General features: G+C 50.5%; 1 protein-coding gene across 1 annotated transcript in view; it reads left to right on the top strand.

Moving 5' to 3' along the window:
• GGH (gamma-glutamyl hydrolase) overlaps window positions 1-20,331 on the top strand; it is a 367,715-nt gene that overhangs the window by 96,167 nt on the left and 251,217 nt on the right. The window contains exon 2 of the mRNA XM_069622120.1: window positions 13,217-13,331. Coding sequence (XP_069478221.1) covers window positions 13,217-13,331 — 115 coding nt within the window. The remainder of the gene's footprint in view (window positions 1-13,216; window positions 13,332-20,331) is intronic.

The following is a 20,331-nucleotide window of genomic DNA, read 5'->3' as shown; positions in this document are numbered from 1 at the left end:
GCTGCAAGCAGGCGGGTCTGGAAGGTCTGGTTCTGGATTATAATCATGCGGAGGTCCCCATGCAGTAACTTCCGGGATGACCTGACCTCCGCACGAGTTGCCTGCATCTCGGCCGAGAGCGTCCGTGTCAGACGCTCCAGCTGCTCCTCTGTCCTTCTATGGGATGAAGCCTCAAGCTCTGACAGGGTCGACCTGAGGTGATGGAATTCTTCCCTCAGGCCTTCCCTGTGGCGCTGGGACTGCATGGAAAGTGATTCCCGCAGAGTCGCCAGTCCTGCCCGCCTGTCCATGTTGGACGCCAACATGTCCTCCCTGTGTGCCTGGCAGATGGACTCTGTAGCCTGCTCCAGTCGCTCCATCAGCCTTTCTGGGGGGACAATGGAAGTGGCCACCCTATCCATGGCCTGTGCAATCATCTCGGATGATGCTGCCTGTTGGGTGGCCATACCGTAGATGGATTGCTCCCAAGCGGTATTGCCAGGTGGCATACGGCCACCACGTTGGCGGGCACCACACCTGCCTGGGGCAAGGCGGACTGCGCCTTGCTGTGCCGGCAAAGCCTCAGGCTGCAGGACTGCATTCCCTCTCTGATCTGCAGCCCCAGGAACAGGATCAGAGATTGTGTGGTGTGGCCCTGCATCCGTAACCACCGGAGGCTGAGCTGCCGACACTGACATCCCCATTGAGGGCAATAACCCGGCTGCAGGTGGGTCGGACAGAGGAGATTCTCTCCCAAGAACACTCACCTGCGACTGCACATAGGTGTCATCCTCCGAGTCTACACCTGAATACTGCTCGGGGGAGGAACCCCCAGAGACACCCCTCGACAGCACGACCTGCAGCACTTGTGGGTTTTCACCCACAAACACACCACATCCCTCACTTGTGGAAGGTCGGCCCGGGTTGCCCTCCTGGGACGGCTCCACCACCACATCCCCAGCATCAACAAGTGCTTCGTCCCCTGCAAAGACATGAAAGAGAGAAATGGAAACAGGCATTAGCACCATGGCATACAACAAGGGCTGATGAACAACAGAGGCAGTAGTTCAATGACACATGTCCCACATGACTGGGAAACCTCCTATGCATTCACCATCACTGGGTCTGGAGGGGAGGCTCAGGGCACACAATGATGACACAGAGAATGGAGAGCAACGCCTGCTCCCCATGCTGCCTAGCACTGGCATCACACATTGGCCGGTGATTGCCATGTCAAATGCACATGCCATCACACACATGGCATGTGACATAGCCACCAAGTGAAGAGGGAGAGGAGGGCAACTAATTTGGATTTTGGCCACTCTGGTCCTGACATTGCTTCATCACATCAAGAAGTTAACATGTTGGACATGGATCTGCTAGTCCCAATTGGCCACGATGCACAGTGCCTTGTCAACATTAACAAAATGCAGTAAACAATGAGATTCCACCTCCCCATCACCTGTAATGGATTCATATAGCATTCGTGAAGCACCTGTACAGAAATGTATGAAGGTACAGCGGAGCACTGAGGGGTGGTGGGGCAGAAGGGGATGCCATTCAACAATCCTACTGGTGCTGGTGTCATTCATGTAACGCAAGTGCAGAGGTGGGTGGCACAATGAAGTGCAAGGGGAAGTGGCGGCTGGAAGTGCTGTACAAGGTAAGTAGGACTTAACGTCGAGGGCAGATGGTGGTAGGCGCAGACAAGTGCTGGGGGGGTGGCCTATAGGGGTACAGAGACAGTCATGCAGTGCTGTGGGCTCGGAGGGGACAGGGGAGGTACACACTGCATCTGGCTCGGCAAGGTCCTTGCAGATTTCAATGTGTCCTGCAGAGTTGTCAGATGCCGCAGATATGTGCCCTTGGATTGGGGCTCTCATCTTGGTGAGAATGGTGAGACGCTATTGCCTTTGGAGCAGGCGGCAGGCCAGTTTGCCAGAGGATGAGCATGATGCAGGCCATTTCCTCTCTGCCACCCGGCACCTGTGTTTTGGGTTCACAAGATCCGAGTCATGCCAGGAGTCAGCATTGGCATGGGGCTTCAGGCGGATTGTCATGACCGTGGCAAAGACATCCAGTGTACCTGACATAGAGTGGAGCATGGAGTGGGCCCTGTCAGGATGGGAGTGAGCCTAAGGGGGAGCTGGATGGGGGGGGGGGGGAGATTTTGGCAGCATAAGCCTCGACTGACACACACTTCATGGGTTGGAATACCAAGAAGGTGTGTGACAGTGGTGAGGGTGGCTTTGCCTGTGGGGTGGTGAGGGTGAGGTGGGAGGAGAGGAGAAAGTGATCACTCCAGGAGAGAGGAGTGCAGAGAGGGATGGAGAGGGGAAGGTCAGATGAGATCAGAGCATCAAGAGTGTGCCCTGCAGAATGAGTAGGGACAGACGGGAGTTTAAAGGGTGATAGGGAGTTGCTGGGGTCACGGAAAAGTCACGTGGGGGGGACAACAAGCATGCAGGTGGATGCGTACATCACCAAGGAAGAGGATTTCAGTGTCTGGGGACATGAGTGAGGAGGAGAGGTGAGGCCACTCAGAAAGGAAGTAGTACATTTGACCAGTTTTCCGATACACAGTACGCACAGTTTGTGAATGTCGAGGTGAGATGGAGAGAGACGTCACACAAGCCATTCAGAGGGGAGTAGGTCTACGTAGGAGTGACAGTGGCAGGAATACCCTCAGGGAAGGCAAGGGCACCCCCCCCCCCTGCACAGTAGTGCCGGGCCAAGGAGAGGATCTCCTGAACGTCAGGTAGGAGTGTGTCAAAGATGCAGACAGAGCTGGCCGTCAGACATGTTTCCATGAGACCAAGGATGTCAAGGTGCATTACCTCATGTAAGTGACATATATTGGAGGAATGCCTGATGCAGCGGCAGAGTAAGGAGTGTAAATGTGGAGGAGGTTGACAGCCTTGTAGGACTTACGGGGAGTGCTACAGATCAGAGGTGCAGCATGTGTAGGAGTTGGAGTGGGAGGCGGAGAAGGATCATGGGAGGGTGCAGGGAGGCAGTGCAGGATAGATGAGGAGAGAGGAGGGGGGACAGCAGGAGAGGAAAGGAAGTTGATGAGATGTGGGTAGCATTTGTCAAGGAGAATAAGGTTGGCCTGAGGGCCTTGGACTGAGATGCTCCCATTACCATACACATCAATTGTGGCCTCTGAGGATTGGAAGGAGGCCAAGAGTACACCCCAACGGGTCACACCATTGATGGTGGAAGAGGAGCAAGGAGAGAGGACTGGGACCATGTGAAGGGTCCATGGGACAGGCAAAGGCATGTATGAGCAGATGTCAGTGAGAGTTAACCTTGAGTAGGCTCAGATGTACTTGTCAGCAATAGGGTGGGTCGCATTGGAGGGCAGGGTGCCCTCATTTGACTGTTTGCAAGCAGGTGTCGTGAGTAGGGCACGATGGTCTGAACAGTAGAAGTCAGGGAAGATAGACCATGAAGAGCAGCATGGAGTGTGAGGGAATGGGGCTTGAAACCAGACGGAACAAGAGCACACAGGTAGGAGGTGGGTGTCAAGGCAAATTCCACAGTATGACAGCATGTTGAGTGCCATGTATATACAGAGGACGCATTAGCATGTGGTATCATTGCATGTCAGGCATGTGACGATGGAACTTGAATGGCTGGGGGAAAGTGTAGGAATGGTATGTAAGACATAAGATGAATAGACAGGGGAGAATGAGCAACAATGTCGTGACAAAATGACAATTCAAGGGGAACTTCCATGGTGTAGGGCCATATGTGCACTGTTGGCAGTAGGGATAGTGCTGTGGGCACATGGTGTTGCACTGAACATACTGGATGAGGCACATGGGTGACACTATCAACTCTGCCACACACCCCCTTGACAGGCACCCAACATGAAGGCTTCGCACACACACCATGCACATGGATATAACACACATGCATGTGCACTCAGCGGATGATGCCTCGTAATCAGGGAGATCTCCCACACCTTGGAGTTGTCCCTCGGTGACGTAGGATCCAGCTACGGACTCGTGTGGTGTGAGTTCTATTTCCTGTGCTGGGGACCCACCTCCAGTCACCAAGGTTGCGGCATGACTTGAGGCCAGCTTATCCTTTGCCCTGCGCTTAAGGTCATTCCAGCGCTTCTGGCAATCACTAGCTGTGCGCCTCACTACTCCAAGGGCACTTATTTTGTCAGCAATGGTCTGCCAGTGTGCCTGGTGTCTGGCATGTGTGGTCTTGGACCCTGCAACGATGACCATTTCCCTATCATGGTCTGACATATACTGAACAAGTGCATTCAGTTCGGCGTCTGTGAAGCTGGGCTTCCTTGATGGGCCGGACTGTGCAGCCGTGCCTGGGGCATCAGCCTGTGCCGGACGTGCACTCTTCCTCTTCCTCTTCCGCTTGGAAGGGGGTGGGGATCCAGAGTGTCCTATGCCGCTGTGGACACTAGGGGCAGGAGCCGTGGTGGACTCAGTACTGGGTGTGTGGGATTGCACACTCAGCATGGGAGTAGGTGCAGGCATTGGGGGTAGAGGGATAGGGTCAGGCCTGATCTGAGGTGCATGAACTAGGACCGACACAGTCTTGGCAGGGTGTATGAGAGGTGGGGTGGATGGAGCCACACCCTGCCCACGGGGGGCAGCAGATGACCTATCTGGCATAGATGCGCGTGTCCTGATGACACCAATGTGCACCGGTGCACGTGCAGTGGACCTGCTGACCTGGATGTCAGCGATGGAGTCACCCTCGGACAGGTCTGGTGCCACAATGGGCTGGTCCAACAAGGGCTGATCAGGGTTGGTATCAGCCACATGACCCTCAACCTGGGGGGGGAGAGGGGGGGAGGGGGGGGGCATGGGTGTCCCTGACTGGTCCTCCAGACTGGGGGGACAGGGGCACCCTGCAAGTCACAACCACGTCCCCTAGTGGATCCTCCACGGCCACCACGTGTGGCTCGGCCACCTTTGCCACCCTTACGGCTTGCACGCCTCCCAACCATGGCACTGATGTTATTGTGCGTATGGGAGTCAGTGTGCACAATTGTCCTGGGCAATTGGGTGTCAAAGGGGTTGGGTACCAGATGGTATTCGTACCCTAGTGCAGTGGCAAGGCTATATGACACCCCTGGGGAAAGATGACGGGTCACGCAACGCACAGGCACCCCAAAAAAGTTAAGGAACGTGCACGATACCCCTCCTAGACCACGTGTGCGTATAAAAAACCCTGCACTACGCTGTGGCATCCAGTAACACAAGAATGAACGTATGCGTGTCACACGCAGCCTAGATTGACCTCTGAAGAGGTACGTGACACACGGGGCAAGCACAGATGATAGATGCGTGCGCAACTCACCGTCTGCCAGGGAGAAATGCGTCAAAAAGACGCGCGTGTGCGCGTTGGCAACACCCCCGCCAAAAGAAGAATGGTACGCTGTCTGAGGAGACAGGACAACAGTAGAAGGGAACGCTGTGTGAGGAAACAGGCCCAGGAAAAAGAGCAAAAGAGAAAAAGCTGTCAGAGGTAACAGGGAGTACGACCTTTGAACGCTGTGAAGTAAATCGCGTGTCAACTGACAAGAAGTACAGAATACACCAACTCGCTCTCCACGAAAAGCACGTACAAGGAAATGGCCTTCTACATGTACCTTTTATGCAGGCCCACAGGTCCTGCGTCACTTCCGCGTGTAGGCGCTGAAGGGCCAGCCTCCAATCACACGCATTGACACTGGCTTGTGTTTCTTTCACGCGGGATGGGAAACGGCCGTGTCATGGTTGCGCTTACGCGTCTGGCCCTTTGGACCAATGAGATCGCGTACGCGTGCTGACGCGCTCGCGCGGGAGGTTTATTTTTTCACGCGGGTTGGGAAACGGCCGTGCGTTGTAGACGCGCTTACGCGCCTGGCCCTTTGGTCCAATGAGATCGCGTACGCGTGCTGACGCGCTCGCGCGGGAGGTTTATTTTTTCACGCGGGTTGGGAAACGGCCGTGCGTTATAGACGCGCTTACGCGCCTGGCCCTTTGGACCAATCACGCGGGTTGGGAAACGGGCGTGCGTTATAGACGCGCTTACGCGCCTGTCCCTTTGGACCAATGAAATCGCGTACGCGTGCTGACGTGCTTACGCGGCCTTTCCTCGGATTCCACGCAGACGTGCATGATTTTCACGTGCCAATTCACTCCGTATCAAGCTGGCCACGCGTTCACACACGGAAGACCACGCTCCTGCCCCGAAGGCCGGAATCCTGCCCCCCAGAGCCCCGAGCACGCTCCCACCTGCCAACTGCTGCTGCCTGACTGCCTGCTGCCCACGTGCCCTGCTGTTTTCTGCCTGCACATCAGCCAGGGGTGCAGTTGCTGTGACCACCCCTGCTGGAACCAAAGACTCCCGACAGCCGTACCATCGCTCCACAGCCCAGCCCCAGGACCCAGTTGCCCACCCACTCCTGCCTCTGGGGTTGCCATGTCAGGGAGCACAACATCTGGCACGACTGGCAACCCCCGGCCAGGGAGGCAGAGGGGCACCAGCTTCAGTGCCACCGAAGTTGGTGTCCTGGTGGAGCGAGTCCTGGGGCAGTATGATGCCCTCTACGGACGGATGCGCCTCGACAAGGAAGGACGGACCAGGATCTGGACGGACATTGTGACTGCCATCAACGCAGAGGGGGTGGCAGTCCGAGAATTCCATCAAGTCAAGAAGCGCTGGGAGGACTACAGGTCCAGGACCCTGAACAAGGCCCGGCGCCTCGTGAAGGCAGTGGATGCCAAGGGGCGGCGGGGCCACTTGTCGCAAGATGAACTTCGGGTCCTGGAACGCATATCCCCAGCGCTCCATGTCCAGGTCCTTGGGAGGCAGACCCGTCTGGAGTCGAGCGGTGAGTGTACATGCATACTGATTGTAAGCTGTGTGTGTGGTGGTGTGCCAGGAGTGTGCATGTTGCACATGTCTTTGTGTGGCCATGTATAAATGTGTGTGTGCAGGGCTGTGAGACAAGCACATGTGTGCCTGGGATGTGTGAGACAAGGATGGTGCATGTGTGTGTGTGTGTGCTTGCAGTGCAAATGCTTGTGTGTGGGCACATGTGTTTGACTGTGCATGTGAGTTGGCATGCTTGTGGTGTGACACATGGATGTTGATTCCAGGTGCATTAGTCTGCAGCGTGTGCGTGTGTGTAGTTGTGAAGGGTGCAACAGTGTTGCTACATGGATGCAGGTGACACTGTCATGTTGGAGAGTGAATTGCAAATGTGACATGGATGTTCATCTCATGACTGACAGTTTGCGGAGTGGTACACATGCTTGGATGTGTGCTTTGCATGTGTGCATGTGTATTTGAGTCCGTGTGTATCATGTGATGTGTGGCTCACCTTTGTCTGCTCATGCTGCTGTATGTGAATGTATGTAGCGGGCTGTAGCAATATGGCTGTTGAATGACTCATGTGTGTGCGTTGAGGAGACAAGTGTGTTGGGGATTGTGATGCCAGGTCTGGAGTATGACAATGCCACTCTTGTACAACTGTTATGTGTGTGAGTCAATTGTACAGTGTCCTGATGCCTGTCTCCTGTCTCTCCCTGCCTGCAGCGTCATCTGATGTGGAGGGCGGAGAAGGTGCTGTGGAGCACAGCGGCAGGGATGCCACCGCCAGCCGGAGACGCAAGGCCCGGCTCCCCTCCCCTGTTGTCATCTCGTCGGGGAGTGAGGAGTCCGGTGCTGTGTCCCAGGTCGCAGCTGCCGAGGGGAGGTCCAGGAGGCGCAGGAGGAAGTTGGACTCCTCGGCAGCAGAAGGGGCAGCTGAGACCCCACAGGGTTCCGCGGCGGAAGATGGCAGGGAGTCATCCAGGTTGGTGGTGGGTTTGGTGGAGGAGGAGGCCGTGCAAGGGACTGAGATGGGGTCTGGAGGTGGGCATTCCACTGGTGCTAGTGGTGCAGCACAGGGGCAGGGACAGGAGGCAGCACAGGCCGCCGCGGAGGTGCCTGTGTGTAATCCTGTCCCCGGTCCTGTGTCTGCATCATCTTGCACCAGCAGGGTTGCCCACGTCCGGACCCATTCTCAGGGAGACCAGGCTGTGTTCCTCCATACACTGGGCCTTGTTCCGACCCCCTCCTCACCTGAACCCCCTATGCGCCAGTCGTCCTCCGTGCCATCTTCCTACCCACCTGTCACCTGGGTGCCCTGTGGAGCTGCCTCTGACGATGGGGCCAGGCTGGTGGAGGACACATCCCTGCCCCAGTCGGGAGTCGTGAGTCCAGCAGGGGTGGCCACCGCAACAACAGCACCCCAAACAATGGAGGATGTGCAGGCAGCAGGTGTCAGGGCACCGGCACCAGCACGTCAGCAGCAGGAGGAAGAAGGTGGGAGCCTTGATGGCTCGGGGCCATCACCATCAGAGGGGCAGGCATCGGCCGGAGGGCAGGAGGACCCTGGACGTCAAGTGGCTTCCGTGTGGCAGCGGTTGGGCCATGCCATAGATGCGGAGCGGCGGCGGGCGGAAGAGGCGCGGCTCGCTATGGTCAGGGCGGAGAACTCCATGCGGAGGGCCCTGAGGCGGGCCGAGTGCCTCGAGGCCATCCGCAGGGAGTTGGAGGTGGGTACATCGGCGTCCCTGCGGACCCTCGGGGCTGTGGAACGGGGCCGCCTCCGGGACATCGAGCGGGAGTTCGATGATGCCCTGGCCCGGAACAACAATCAGTGAGCCGCAGGACTTGCCCGCCGCCTTTGTATATAGTTCTGTAGTTTAGTTGTAGTTAGGTTTCCTTTGTTTTAATGTTATTATTTGGTTGCCAAAGGACAATGCACCACATTTTTGTATATAGACATTTTCTTAGTTAGTGTAAATAGTTAGGTTTCATTTATTAGGGCTCATGGACCCGGATCATCATGTTGATAGTTTGAGGGATGTTAATATTTGTTTTAATTTTTCACATGAGGCAATGTGTTTCTTCTTTCATTTGTATTTGTATTCTTGCAGGGCAGACTGTCCATTACGGTCATGATTGTGTGGGGTTGTGACCCAGGTGAAGGTGGACATGGATGGTACATGGGTGGGGGCCTTCTGGTAGGTGCCCCTGACTGCTGGGGGGTGGGGGTGGTGGTAGACATGGGTGGGGGCCTGCTGGAAGGTGCCCCTGACTGCTGGGGGGGTGGGGGTGGTGGTAGACATGGGTGGGGGCCTGCTGGAAGGTGCCCCTGACTGCTGGGGGGGTGGGGGTGGTGGTAGACATGGGTGGGGGCCTGCTGGAAGGTGCCCCTGACTGCTGGGGGGTGGGGGCGGTGGTAGACATGGGTGGGGGCCTGATGGAAGGTGCCCCTGACTGCTGGGGGGGTGGGGGTGGTGGTAGACATGGGTGGGGGCCTGCTGGAAGGTGCCCCTGACTGCTGGGGGGGTGGGGTGGTGGGAGGCATGAGCAGGTGTGCAGGGTAGTCCCCTGTGGTGTGGGTTGCATGCAGGGGACGTGGAGGGTGTGAATGGAACACCTGTGAGGACCCACCCAGCAGAGCCGCGTGTGAAACTTCCCGCGCACCCCTGTAAATGACGTACCCTAGTTTTTCGCGTGTAGGATTTCACGCGCACCCCTGGAATTCCCGTAGCCTAGCTTTTCGCGTGTGAAACTTCCCGCGCACCCCTGTAATTGACGTACCCTGGCTTTTCGCGTGTGGAACTTCACACGCACCCCTGATATCGACGTGGCCAGGGCAATCGCGTGTGGGACTTCCCCGCACCCCGGGATACACGTACCCAGGGCAATCGCGCGAGTGACTTCTCGCGCAACCCGTTGTACACACACGCGCGAATTTTTGAACAGTGGGTGTTCGTGTTAATGGCGTACACCTTTGCACCTCATTTGTCCTTTGGGGTCACGGTATGGCCCATTGCTGTATGTGGGTGGTATTTGTTGGCGCAGGTTTTGGCGCACTTTCGTTAAGTGCGTCGGGACGCTACCGCCTGCTTACTTGTGGCGTACGTTTTTGGGCCTGTGCGCTGGTTTGATCGAGCGCTGTTTTGCCCTGTTCGAATCCATGAATACGTGTTGCCGGAGAGCGTGTGGGCGTTCCGCGCACTTGCCTCCTGTACTTCCCCGTGCCGCCCACATTCTTCCCCATTCCGAGTGTTGTGCCCCATTTTATTCCCCATTCCGAGTGTCCCGCCCTGTGTTCCGCCTACTTTAGAGCTGTGCGCTGCGCTCGGAGTGATAGCGCAGTGGCCGTGGCGCACGCCGTTGGTTGACCTGTGCGCCGGCGTGCGCCGCGCACTTTTTCAGCGCACGTCCTATGCTTTTCTTACGCACGGACTTCCATGAATCGACGTGCGCTGGTTTCCTGCGCTTTTCGCTATTTTTCGGCACAGCGCACGTATAGGCCCCTCTGCGCCGGAATTTTCGGCGCACATTTATTCCATGAATCGGCCTATTAATATTGACTTCCCCTAAGGTAAATGAAAGCTATTTGAGTTGGATTGGATGGACAATCGTTCAAGAAATTTTATCTATCTGGTATCCAACCATTTTATTTATGACATCAGATCTTTTAATGTGTTGCCAGTGTATTTATTTAAACATCCCTCTCGTGCTTTTAGAGGCAGTTTCTTAAGATTGAGATTTAATCTATTTTTAACCAGTGAAGTAGTCTGGTGAGAGCTGGGCTGCCACGGTCGTAGAGACTTTGAAAGGCAAAGGTGGAACATTTAAAACACTTAATAATTGATTGCACCCCCTTAGCTGCACTGAGATATCAAATATTTGTTCGACATATAAATTATGAAATGCATGTTCGTGCCCAACTACTTTTGCCATTTTATTTTAAATTCTCAATACTTGACACTATGTATTGCTGCTATTTAAACTTCGTTTTTGATCTTGATTGTATGAAATAGAAAATATATGTAATGTTGAACGTTTGCAAAAGCTTTGTCAAGCCAAATTGCAATAAATACATATTTAATCCCACCAAACTACGGAACAGGAAGGTTTTGTAATGTCAGTAGTCTTCCTAGAATTATCAATTTGCTAACACTCATACCAAATATTAATTTAGATCAATGACTAAACTCGCAGTCTTGACCAATAACATCCACTCGAGCCAATAACATTTCCTGACATCATAAGAGTAAGGTTTCTGGCTTCCCAGAAGTTCCAACCATTCCCATATATTCCTAGAAGCTACCATTGGATCTATGTGTGGCCATTGATAGAAAAACTTTCTATCAGTGTTGTGGAATTCCTCAGTTCATGTGGCATGGTATTGTAGCATATCTCTGCTATTGATATAGCTTGCACCTAGATGCAGTTAATACCGCTCAGTTTGCGTACTATAAATGCTTCAAAATCAAATTATGATGATCAACATTTTCAAACCACCTGGAGGCCGCGCATACTGCCAATAGTATAAAGGTGTAACTAAACAAGTGATGGGGTGAATTTATCTTAACCATCGGCACTCCTATGGGCAACCGTCCACACCACCATTTTCTAGCCCATCTGCGTCATTGATAGTATAAAAGTGGACATGGTGACTTTAATGCAGAAGAGAAAGGTACACTTTCTGAACCAGCGAAATAACCCACGTTTATTGAACCTTCCCTTTACAACCAAACTGTTTGAGTGCAGCGTCATCTGCCAAATGCAGACATTTTTGAAGAGCAATAATATAATGCATCCCATACAAGCCAAGTTTCATACGATCTGTGGAACAGGATCAATACTAATCTCTATGGTAGATGATCTTAGAATACTGGCTAGCATGGGTTATTGCAGTGGCATCAAAAGACCAATCAGCATATGCAGTATTTTGTCCAAAGCCTCAGACAGGCAAATATCCACGGGACAACACTCAAATGGATTAAAACGCATCGAGATTGTGGCATTCCCCCATCTTTTGTTTTATCCAGCCCTAACAGCACAAACTATGCAGTGCCACTAGATTCGATACATTCACCATTGGTCTTCAATGCAGGTCTAATTCCTTTGATGAGGCAAGCAGATCTCGCTCGGTTTCCTTTTAGCCCTCCAGACAGGTACAATTGTCTGTGCAAATTCTTTATACAAGATATGAAGGAGGTGGATTGGCGTGCTGCCACGGTATATTGTGGCGAGAGGTTGCAAATAACTCAACGACAAATTACATGTTTGAACCCTTTATTGAAATCCTTCTATTCTTGCTAACTGGCTTCCCTTAAAGTCTCTGTGCCTGTTTAATAGCATCATTCTTGGATTTCAACACCTCAAGCTCACCTATGGCTCCAGCCAGTAAGCGGTGAGCAGGCTTTTAATGACAGTGTAAGCTGCTTTGGTAGGGTGTAAGGAAAATGCAAAAAACACCAAAAACCACATTATTCATCCTCAAGTCGATAATGCTTCTGAGCAGCTGTTTTTTGTGAAGCTTGCGCAGTGCCAAATATAGTTGTGTTAGTGAACAGATTTCAAGCACCGATTAATTGCTGGAAGTTTAATACTTGGTATACTGCACCCTGCAATCCAGACTTACTTTATGAGGTTGACGTTCTCTTGCCAAGTGATTTCACATATACTCATTTTTTGTTATAGGCAGGCTTTGCAAATTATTAAAAATCCCACTAGACCTGCAGGGCAAGTTCCTTAGTTTTCATACTCGACCGAAGAGAAATGCATGTGCCCCAAGGTGACTGGTGACAAAATATTTACCAGTGCTTTTTGTAAAATGGTGCCTGTCGCCGCAAGCACACTTCATATTTGTTGAAATGCTGCCAAGGATGCATAATGAAACTTGCATTTGCCAGTTTCTGCAAAAAAAGTGTCTCTGCAGTAAATGCAAAATGGGTTTTCAACATCCCTTTACTCGCCAGCAAGGTCGAGTATTCTGCGAATGGTGCTCGCCCTTCATAAAAACTACTCGCCAATGCTAGTGGGCTAGTAGATTTTGCAAGCTCTGATTGGGTATCGTGTAAGGTGCTTTAGGGGCTGGAAGTCAAATGGCGGTAGTAGTAAATCGACTATGGAAAAGAGTTTAGCGGTGTATAGCAAGGACAGTGGTTGCAATAGTGTGTGATTGGACTTAAGATATCTCCTGCCTCAATAAGGTGGCACAAGAATGAAGAAGGGCTTTTAGAGGGAGAAGCCCAAGTCAGGCCTGTTTTAAGCTTGATGACTAGAAAGTGAGGGCGCCAGTTGATTGGGGTTCATACGGATCTCTCCTAGAATGTTTTTAGTGCAATCTAAAATAGTTTTGGAATCCCGCTGCTTTTTTTCAGAATTTCTTCATTTTTCTCACCCCTTTTAGGAATTTTGGCTCAAGAAACTCACTTTGGGCATTTGCTTCATTATGGAAGTTCTTACATTGCCGCGTCATACGTAAAGACTCTGGAGTCAGTGGGAGCACGAGCAATGCCAATCAGGTAAAATATGCACATATACGTGTTTGAATGTGGCCTCATAGTTGACCTGGGTACAAAAATAATGTTTTACACAAGGGATTATCTTGCTAAATGTCCATGTTCTTTCAGAATAACACTTGTATTATTTAAAGACATACAACCGAATAATGCATGATTGCTTGCCAGATAGAATGGCACTTTAACATTTAGCAGAGCTTTGAATGTTCATGGTGACGTTTTTTATGTTACTTGAAAGGAATATGCAAATCCGTTTTCTACTCATGAACTTGTTAGCTATGGATCTGCTTGGGAGAGTGAGTTGGAGTAACTGTCCTTTCTTTGATTACCGCCTCAAACATCACTATAACCATCCATGTGAAGTATATAGTACACCTCTAGACGCTTGCAGGATACTCGGTCCAAGGGGTTTGCTCCCAAAATAGGCACATTTCAAAACAAACCCTTATTTAAAAGTGTTCAGAGTTCCTCCCAGGTTTCCTGTCACTTTTGGCCGTTCAGAACATAAGGGATTAAATAAAAGGTCTTAACTCTCATGTTTTCTTGTGCATGATTTCAGCATGTCCAAGATTACACTCACGCACTGGTGCAATGGAAGTCTTAAAAGCCTGACCACTGATGAGCCCAAGGTGTGCTCATGTACTTAAACATTTTGCACACAATGACACACCTGGGTGCCCTGAGGCTACTACTGTGCTGATTTGCCACAGTATAAAAACTTTGTAACATGAATGGATTTTCGAAAATTACATACAACTACTCCCGATAGTTGTTATTAAAAGTGTTTCTACGTGAACAAGCTGCAGAGATCACCATTTCTCTTTCCTAGCTCTGTTTTGGAGCACATGTACTTACGTTTTAAGACAATTCTCTCCACTTTGGCTGGCTGGCGTAGAGCTTTATTGCTCTGCCTTTATATGCACTAGTGTTCACGTTGTTGGCTTGAAGCGGAACAATTCTCTTCCTGCTGGTCAGTCATATGAGGTGGCATTTGTGTGGCAAAATGCACTGGACAAGTAACGTACTATGACATAATCGTATGCTTACAGTCACTCACAGCACAAATGCATCTCACTACAGCTCACTGCACATGAATCCTGAGCTATGCAGCAACTGCACTCTCAGAAAATGTACTCCCAGAATATTAAACAATTATGCCCTCTTTCTGAGTGCCAGGCTTGCAACATATCCTACAATGTCTGCACAAATCCCCAGCAGTCTGTGCTACTTTTTGTTCCCAAACTACATTAATTTTTCATACAGTCTATCTTAGACTGTGCCACACCTGGTCTCTAAATGTGGCAGCCCCAAATAATTATTCCGGAGTGTGGCCCATGGAATAGATAAAAAGATAATCCCTGATCACAAAACCTAAAACAACATAACTATGCTGCTGGAGCACATCTCAGGCCTATCATGCAGCCAAACACTACATGTTAATAACAACTATGACTAGGCCTGCATACAGGACCCATCTGGGGAGGGAAGGAGCCCATCCCAAACAACCCATGGTGCCTGTATGAGTGTGTACATGTCCTCTCGCAAGCTTACCTGTGATGATGGCGGAGTCTCCGCCGCAGAAGAACACAGACTGGGAGAAGCTGCAACAAGGAGCAATAGAAGGAAGACACCACGCAGCAGCAGTCTGCACTTCGCTGCAGGATGCAGCAAGTGCCCTAACACTGGTCGCAAGAGAAAAGGAAGCCACAGAGAGTCTGAGACTATGTGGAATCCGAAATAGCGGCCTTATTAATGAAACTCCTACCATCCCATCAGGGAAATTAACATTAAAAGGCCCACCAGAAGGCCTTATCAAAAAGGGACTTCAGTCCCTTAAAGACTATTTCTTTTCTTTGGAAGAGATACTGCTTGAAAAGGGGGTGGTGCTTACAAGCCATTTGTGAAGCCTACCTAAGCACTTCCGCCGCCACACCTGCTGGTTCCAGCTAAGTGATTGGATAGGGTGAGTATCCAATCCTGGGAGGGGGTGGAATATTTAAGGAGGCGCATACGAGTTGTGCAGTGTGGATTAGTTGGGTGCGTACAAGACGTGGAGGAGAACATCCGAGGGACCAGAGGAGGTGAAAGTGAAAGGCTTGCAGGGGCTACGCTATTGGTGAGAGGGGATCCGTGGAGTATTTGTGTGTGAGAGTAAGAAGTATGTGAAATAGTGATGGAGTAGAAGGTAGTAGTTGGGAGTGGTGGTAGCAGCAGGAAGTGGTAGTTGGTAGTGAGTGGAGGGACAGTAGTATGGCATGAAAGAGGCATCCTGGGATCCAGTGCAGAGAAGGGAGAGGAGAGACTGTCTGTGCAAGAACAAGTGCAACTGGGTGGAAATAAGCACCAACCCATCTCCCATAGTGTACTAAGCAGTGCTAGGACAGGGACAACTAGAAGACCCCTAAGAAGGTTACCAGCCACGGTTATAGGGATACCCCTCTCAGCTGAAGGAAGAAACACAGACAGTAGCGGTCACCTTGCGATTTTACTAACACCCCGTTATGGATGCCAGGTCTAGGGAGCAGGAAGAGACAAGGACAGTCAAGTTAGTGAGGGACGACCCCAGCGCCAAACATCCTAAGAACATAGCTACAATAAAGACCCTTGGAACTTATACCCATCTCCGGAGGGGCTCTTTGTGGCAGGTGCCCTGTCATATGTGGTGTCAGTAGTGGGATCTCTAGATAGCTATGTCCTCGATACAGGGGGCAGACCGAACCTCCAACAGCATGAAGATAGTACATCTTACCAGAACTGCCCAGGCCTGCGGCAGGTTATGATATATATATATATATATATATATATGTCGATGAGGAAATGACTATCCCAGCACAGGAGAGGGCTTTGATACGTACAGGCCAACAAGTGGGACTGCTAGAAGGCCAGTACGGTCAACTTGCGTCAAGGTCTGGCCTCACAGTGAAGCGTGTCCTGAATCTTGGTGCTGGGGTTGTTGATCAGGATTACTGAGGTTAACTGAAGGTGGTACTCTTTAATATGGGAACCACCCCAATGACGATTCTCCCTTATCCCAGAGATTGAAGAAGTCAAAGTATTTGAGGGAACAGAGAGCGATGATTCTGGATTTGGCAGATGAGAGGCCCAGGAGGGAAAAAGCATATGTGAGAAACTGAGGGTATTCTTCCAAGTAGACCCCGGGGACCCCTTATTCAGGTGGCCAGGGAAGAACTGGCCTTCTCTGATCCCAACCCTAGAGGTAAATGAACGAGGGAGGATCACCTGTGTAGGGGAACCCAGGGTTATGCTCAGGGGAATATCCCAGGTGATGCACGGTATTATACCGGATAAGAAAAGGAGGACGAGGACCCTAAGACCTTTTGTAAGTTGTACTACATCTGCCTCCCTTCCTCCCAGTGAATCTTTCTTGCCCAGATCCAACGACCCCTCTGTATATAACAAATTCGCTAAAATCCCAAACCCTGTCACACCCAGAAACTATCTCTCCCAGAATTCCTGTATTCAAGTGTTTTACCCGAATACTGCCGGTCCTTATTTTCCGACCTCTCAATTGCCATTGACGAAGCACTACCATTCCCTTAATCTCCCCTGTTAATTTCACTTTAATAGTCCTGATCATTCCCGTTTGTTTCACAAACCCTACCAATCTCACCCTTCTGCTTCTATTAAACCCCCTGGTACGAGGGCTATAATTCCTTAAAACACCTCTTCCTCATCCTACCCCGTAGGATACTTGTAGTCTCTACTACCCCCCTTTCCAACACAAACACTTTCTCACACCATGGAAATGAACAGACTAACAATAAGGCTCTTTACCTGACATGTCCCAACGCCAGGGTCAGGCAGAGTCGGGCAATTGACCAGAATCACACACAGCTGCTGACAGTTTCCATTCCCCACTGGGAGAAAAGGTGAAGCATGAGAGCACAATATGAGCAAAGCAGACCGCATGATGAGAGAGCTAGCCAAGCCCGTTAGTTCAAGAGGAGGACAAAGGCGGCTAGGACCGAAGGGGCAACAAGGAGAGAAGTGACCTTGCCCTTCCCAACCAAGGCACGCAAAACCTGCGTGAAAGGATTCTTAAGACCGCGAACAATAGTCAGTGTGTATTGCAGCAGATGTCAACGGTGCATGGAGCATGCCTACGCTGATAAGCAGTACAAAGAGAGACGTCTGCTACCGCGTTACCATCCTTGACTCCAGATACGAGGAAAGACCAGCGGTTCATCACAGCCGGAGTCGAGGGGAGAACCGATAAAGAAACCGAACTGTGTTGAATGAAAGTCGCAAAGTGGCAAATTGAGAAAACATCAAAGAACTGTCAACATTGAGGGCAAGCCAGCTGCAGGGGGTCCGGCATCACGTAGGTGCTCACTTGAGAGACACTGGCTGATCCCACGTTTGTTGAGAATATCGAAACCAGAAAGCCCTGGTAGAGCCGGGAGAAAAGGTCAAAGTGGTCATACAGGGATCCAGCAAAACCCCCTGTACAGTCGATGAATCCTGCATAGTTACTTCAAGAGAAAGAACTGTATGATTGGTCAAGAATTGGCAATGTCCCAATGAACAGTGTGTTGACAAAAGTGAACCCAACAGAGGATGTCCACAGTGTACTGTTTAAAAAGATATTAAGAGTCTTGTAATTGTCAAGAAGTTGAATTGACAAGAGCCGTAGTGAACCCGACAGAGGGAGGCAAACATTGCTGGAAGCGTCAGAGCCTGGAAGAGGGAGATCCGGGGGTGAGAAGCCATCACCCCACCGACACGTAAACTACAACAGAGAAATCTTTTTAATACTAGCCAGAGTGAACTCGACGGAGGGAAGCTGATATTCGTGAGGGGTTTGAGCCCTAAAGAGGAGTACCGAGGGGTGAAGAATTATCATCCCAAGTACAATCAGGAAAGAACTTTTGTTTATTATTTTGAGCCGATCAGGCCCTCAAAAGTAGGAAACTTAACTACCAAAGGTCCTGATATTAATAAGAGCTTTTTGTGGATCGGAGCCCAGAAGAGACGGATGCAGGGGTGAAGGTCATCACCCAACGTACATGTGGAAAGGAACTTTTTGTTTATTAGTTTGGATACATATGGTTCTCGGAGGCAAGAGACTTTTTGTAGAAAAGAGACTTAACCACCGAAGGCCCAGATAGCTTAGAGTGGAACTGTTGTCTCGTGCTGGGAAAGCTCGAGCGTGTGCTGTGCTCCGGAATTCCACCTTTTCCCGTGCGCAAAACATGGGGAAGGGAGACCCCTGCTACCATTCCCCAACTTATTATTTCTGTCCACTTCTTTCTTTCTTGTAAACATTATCCCACACTCATTTTTTGTATTTAGCGAAAGGATTGGCAATAGGTTTTTCATAGTATAGCCACTTTTATTTGACGAGACGCCACTAGGACTATTATTATTTGATGGTCGTAGCTTGCTCCCATCTTAGATTTTGGGTTAGATTAGGCGTCTTACCAATCTTCCTATACATTTTAATAAACACTCTTGAACTGTGATCACTTGTGTCTGTCTTTACTGTTGCCACCATGAGTTCCTTACACATACCACCCAGAATACCTGGCCCAGCGTCTATGTAATTTGTTTAGTCCCAACGGATTGATCCTCTCCTCGAGCAAGCCCACAGAACTCTAGTATTAGAAGCCGACAGTAGAACCCAGCTGTCCCCCCACTTTATCCAGTGCATAAGTCTGGTATATCGAGTGGCTGTGAATCTGAGGGGAGAAGGTGCAACATATTACCAACTGTTTGTCCCTAAACCATTAAGGAAGGCTGTCCTGGGACTGGTGCACTACAATCTGACAGCTGGACACTTGGGGCTTGTGAAAACACTAAAGACCCTCCCTACAGGGCTCTGTTGGACTGGCATCTATGCGGAGGTGAAGCAATTTTGTGCTGCCTGCCCATTTTGCCAGACAACTTCCCCCCTGTTCCCCTGACGTGCCAAGACAAATGCTAGAACCAATCCCCACCCTTGAGGTACCCTTCTTTTGAACCATTCTTCCAAATTAGGATGAATATCTTAGAACCCTTGGAGCATTCATATATTATTGTAATCCTGGATTATGCCACCAAGTATCCTGAGGCATTCTTTTTGCAAAGTAACACCAATAAAGCCATTCTTTACTCAGGTGGGATTTCCCACTGAAATCGTCCTGGACCAGCGGGGCATGTTTTGTATCAACATTGATGGCAGAAATGAAAAAGTTGATGAAAAGTCAGACTCTATGCATGTCTTTCTACCATCCCCAGACAGACTGGCTTGTTGAACGGTTAAACCAAACGCTGAAGTGTATATTGAAATGACTTGTTACTGTGGATGGCAGGAGTTAGGACAACCTCATCCCCTGGGCCATTTTTGCTATTCTGAAAACACCCCATTCCTCCACAGGGCTCTCACCTTTTAAATTGGTCTATTGACATAACCCCAGAGACGTGTTGGGCATCATTAGGTAAGAGTGGGAAGAGCCATGCAACCGACAGTCCAGTTACCATTCTGTGATTCAAAACACCCGCCAATATATGGAAAAAGTAAGCGAGCTGGTACGGTCCAATCTGCAGGAAGCCCAATCTCACCAAGAAAAGGCAACCAAGGGGCCAAGCTTCGTACCTTACCAGTCTGGTGATAAGGTCATAGTACTACTGCCCACAACACAGAATAAACTGCTGGCATGTATGCACGGTCCTTATGTAGTCACTGATACTGTATCCAATTTCACAAACATAGACCACCAATCTCACAAAGTAGACCACCAAAAACCCAGCCAACTGTACCATGTCAATAAATTAAAAGAATGTAAGTACAGCAGTAACTCCCAGCTGCTGCTACTATACGCCAATAACACAGAGGACACTCCTCTTTCTATACAAGTCAATGGTGTGGAGCTACCCCCAGGAGTAAGCATTTCAGGACACCAGTGTTTTCTGCTAAACCGGGAAGAGTCAAAGGAGTGGTTCACCTCCTAGAGACAGCCCAAGCCATATGGACTACCAGAGACGAGGAAAACGCTGGTCCGAA

This window comes from Ambystoma mexicanum, chromosome 5q, assembly GCF_040938575.1.
Source record: "Ambystoma mexicanum isolate Mex_15411 chromosome 5q, UKY_AmexF1_1, whole genome shotgun sequence".
NCBI classification, from domain to species: Eukaryota; Metazoa; Chordata; class Amphibia; order Caudata; family Ambystomatidae; genus Ambystoma; species Ambystoma mexicanum.
Note: the sequence above shows the minus strand (reverse complement) of the source record. Positions and strands in the feature narration are given on the sequence as shown.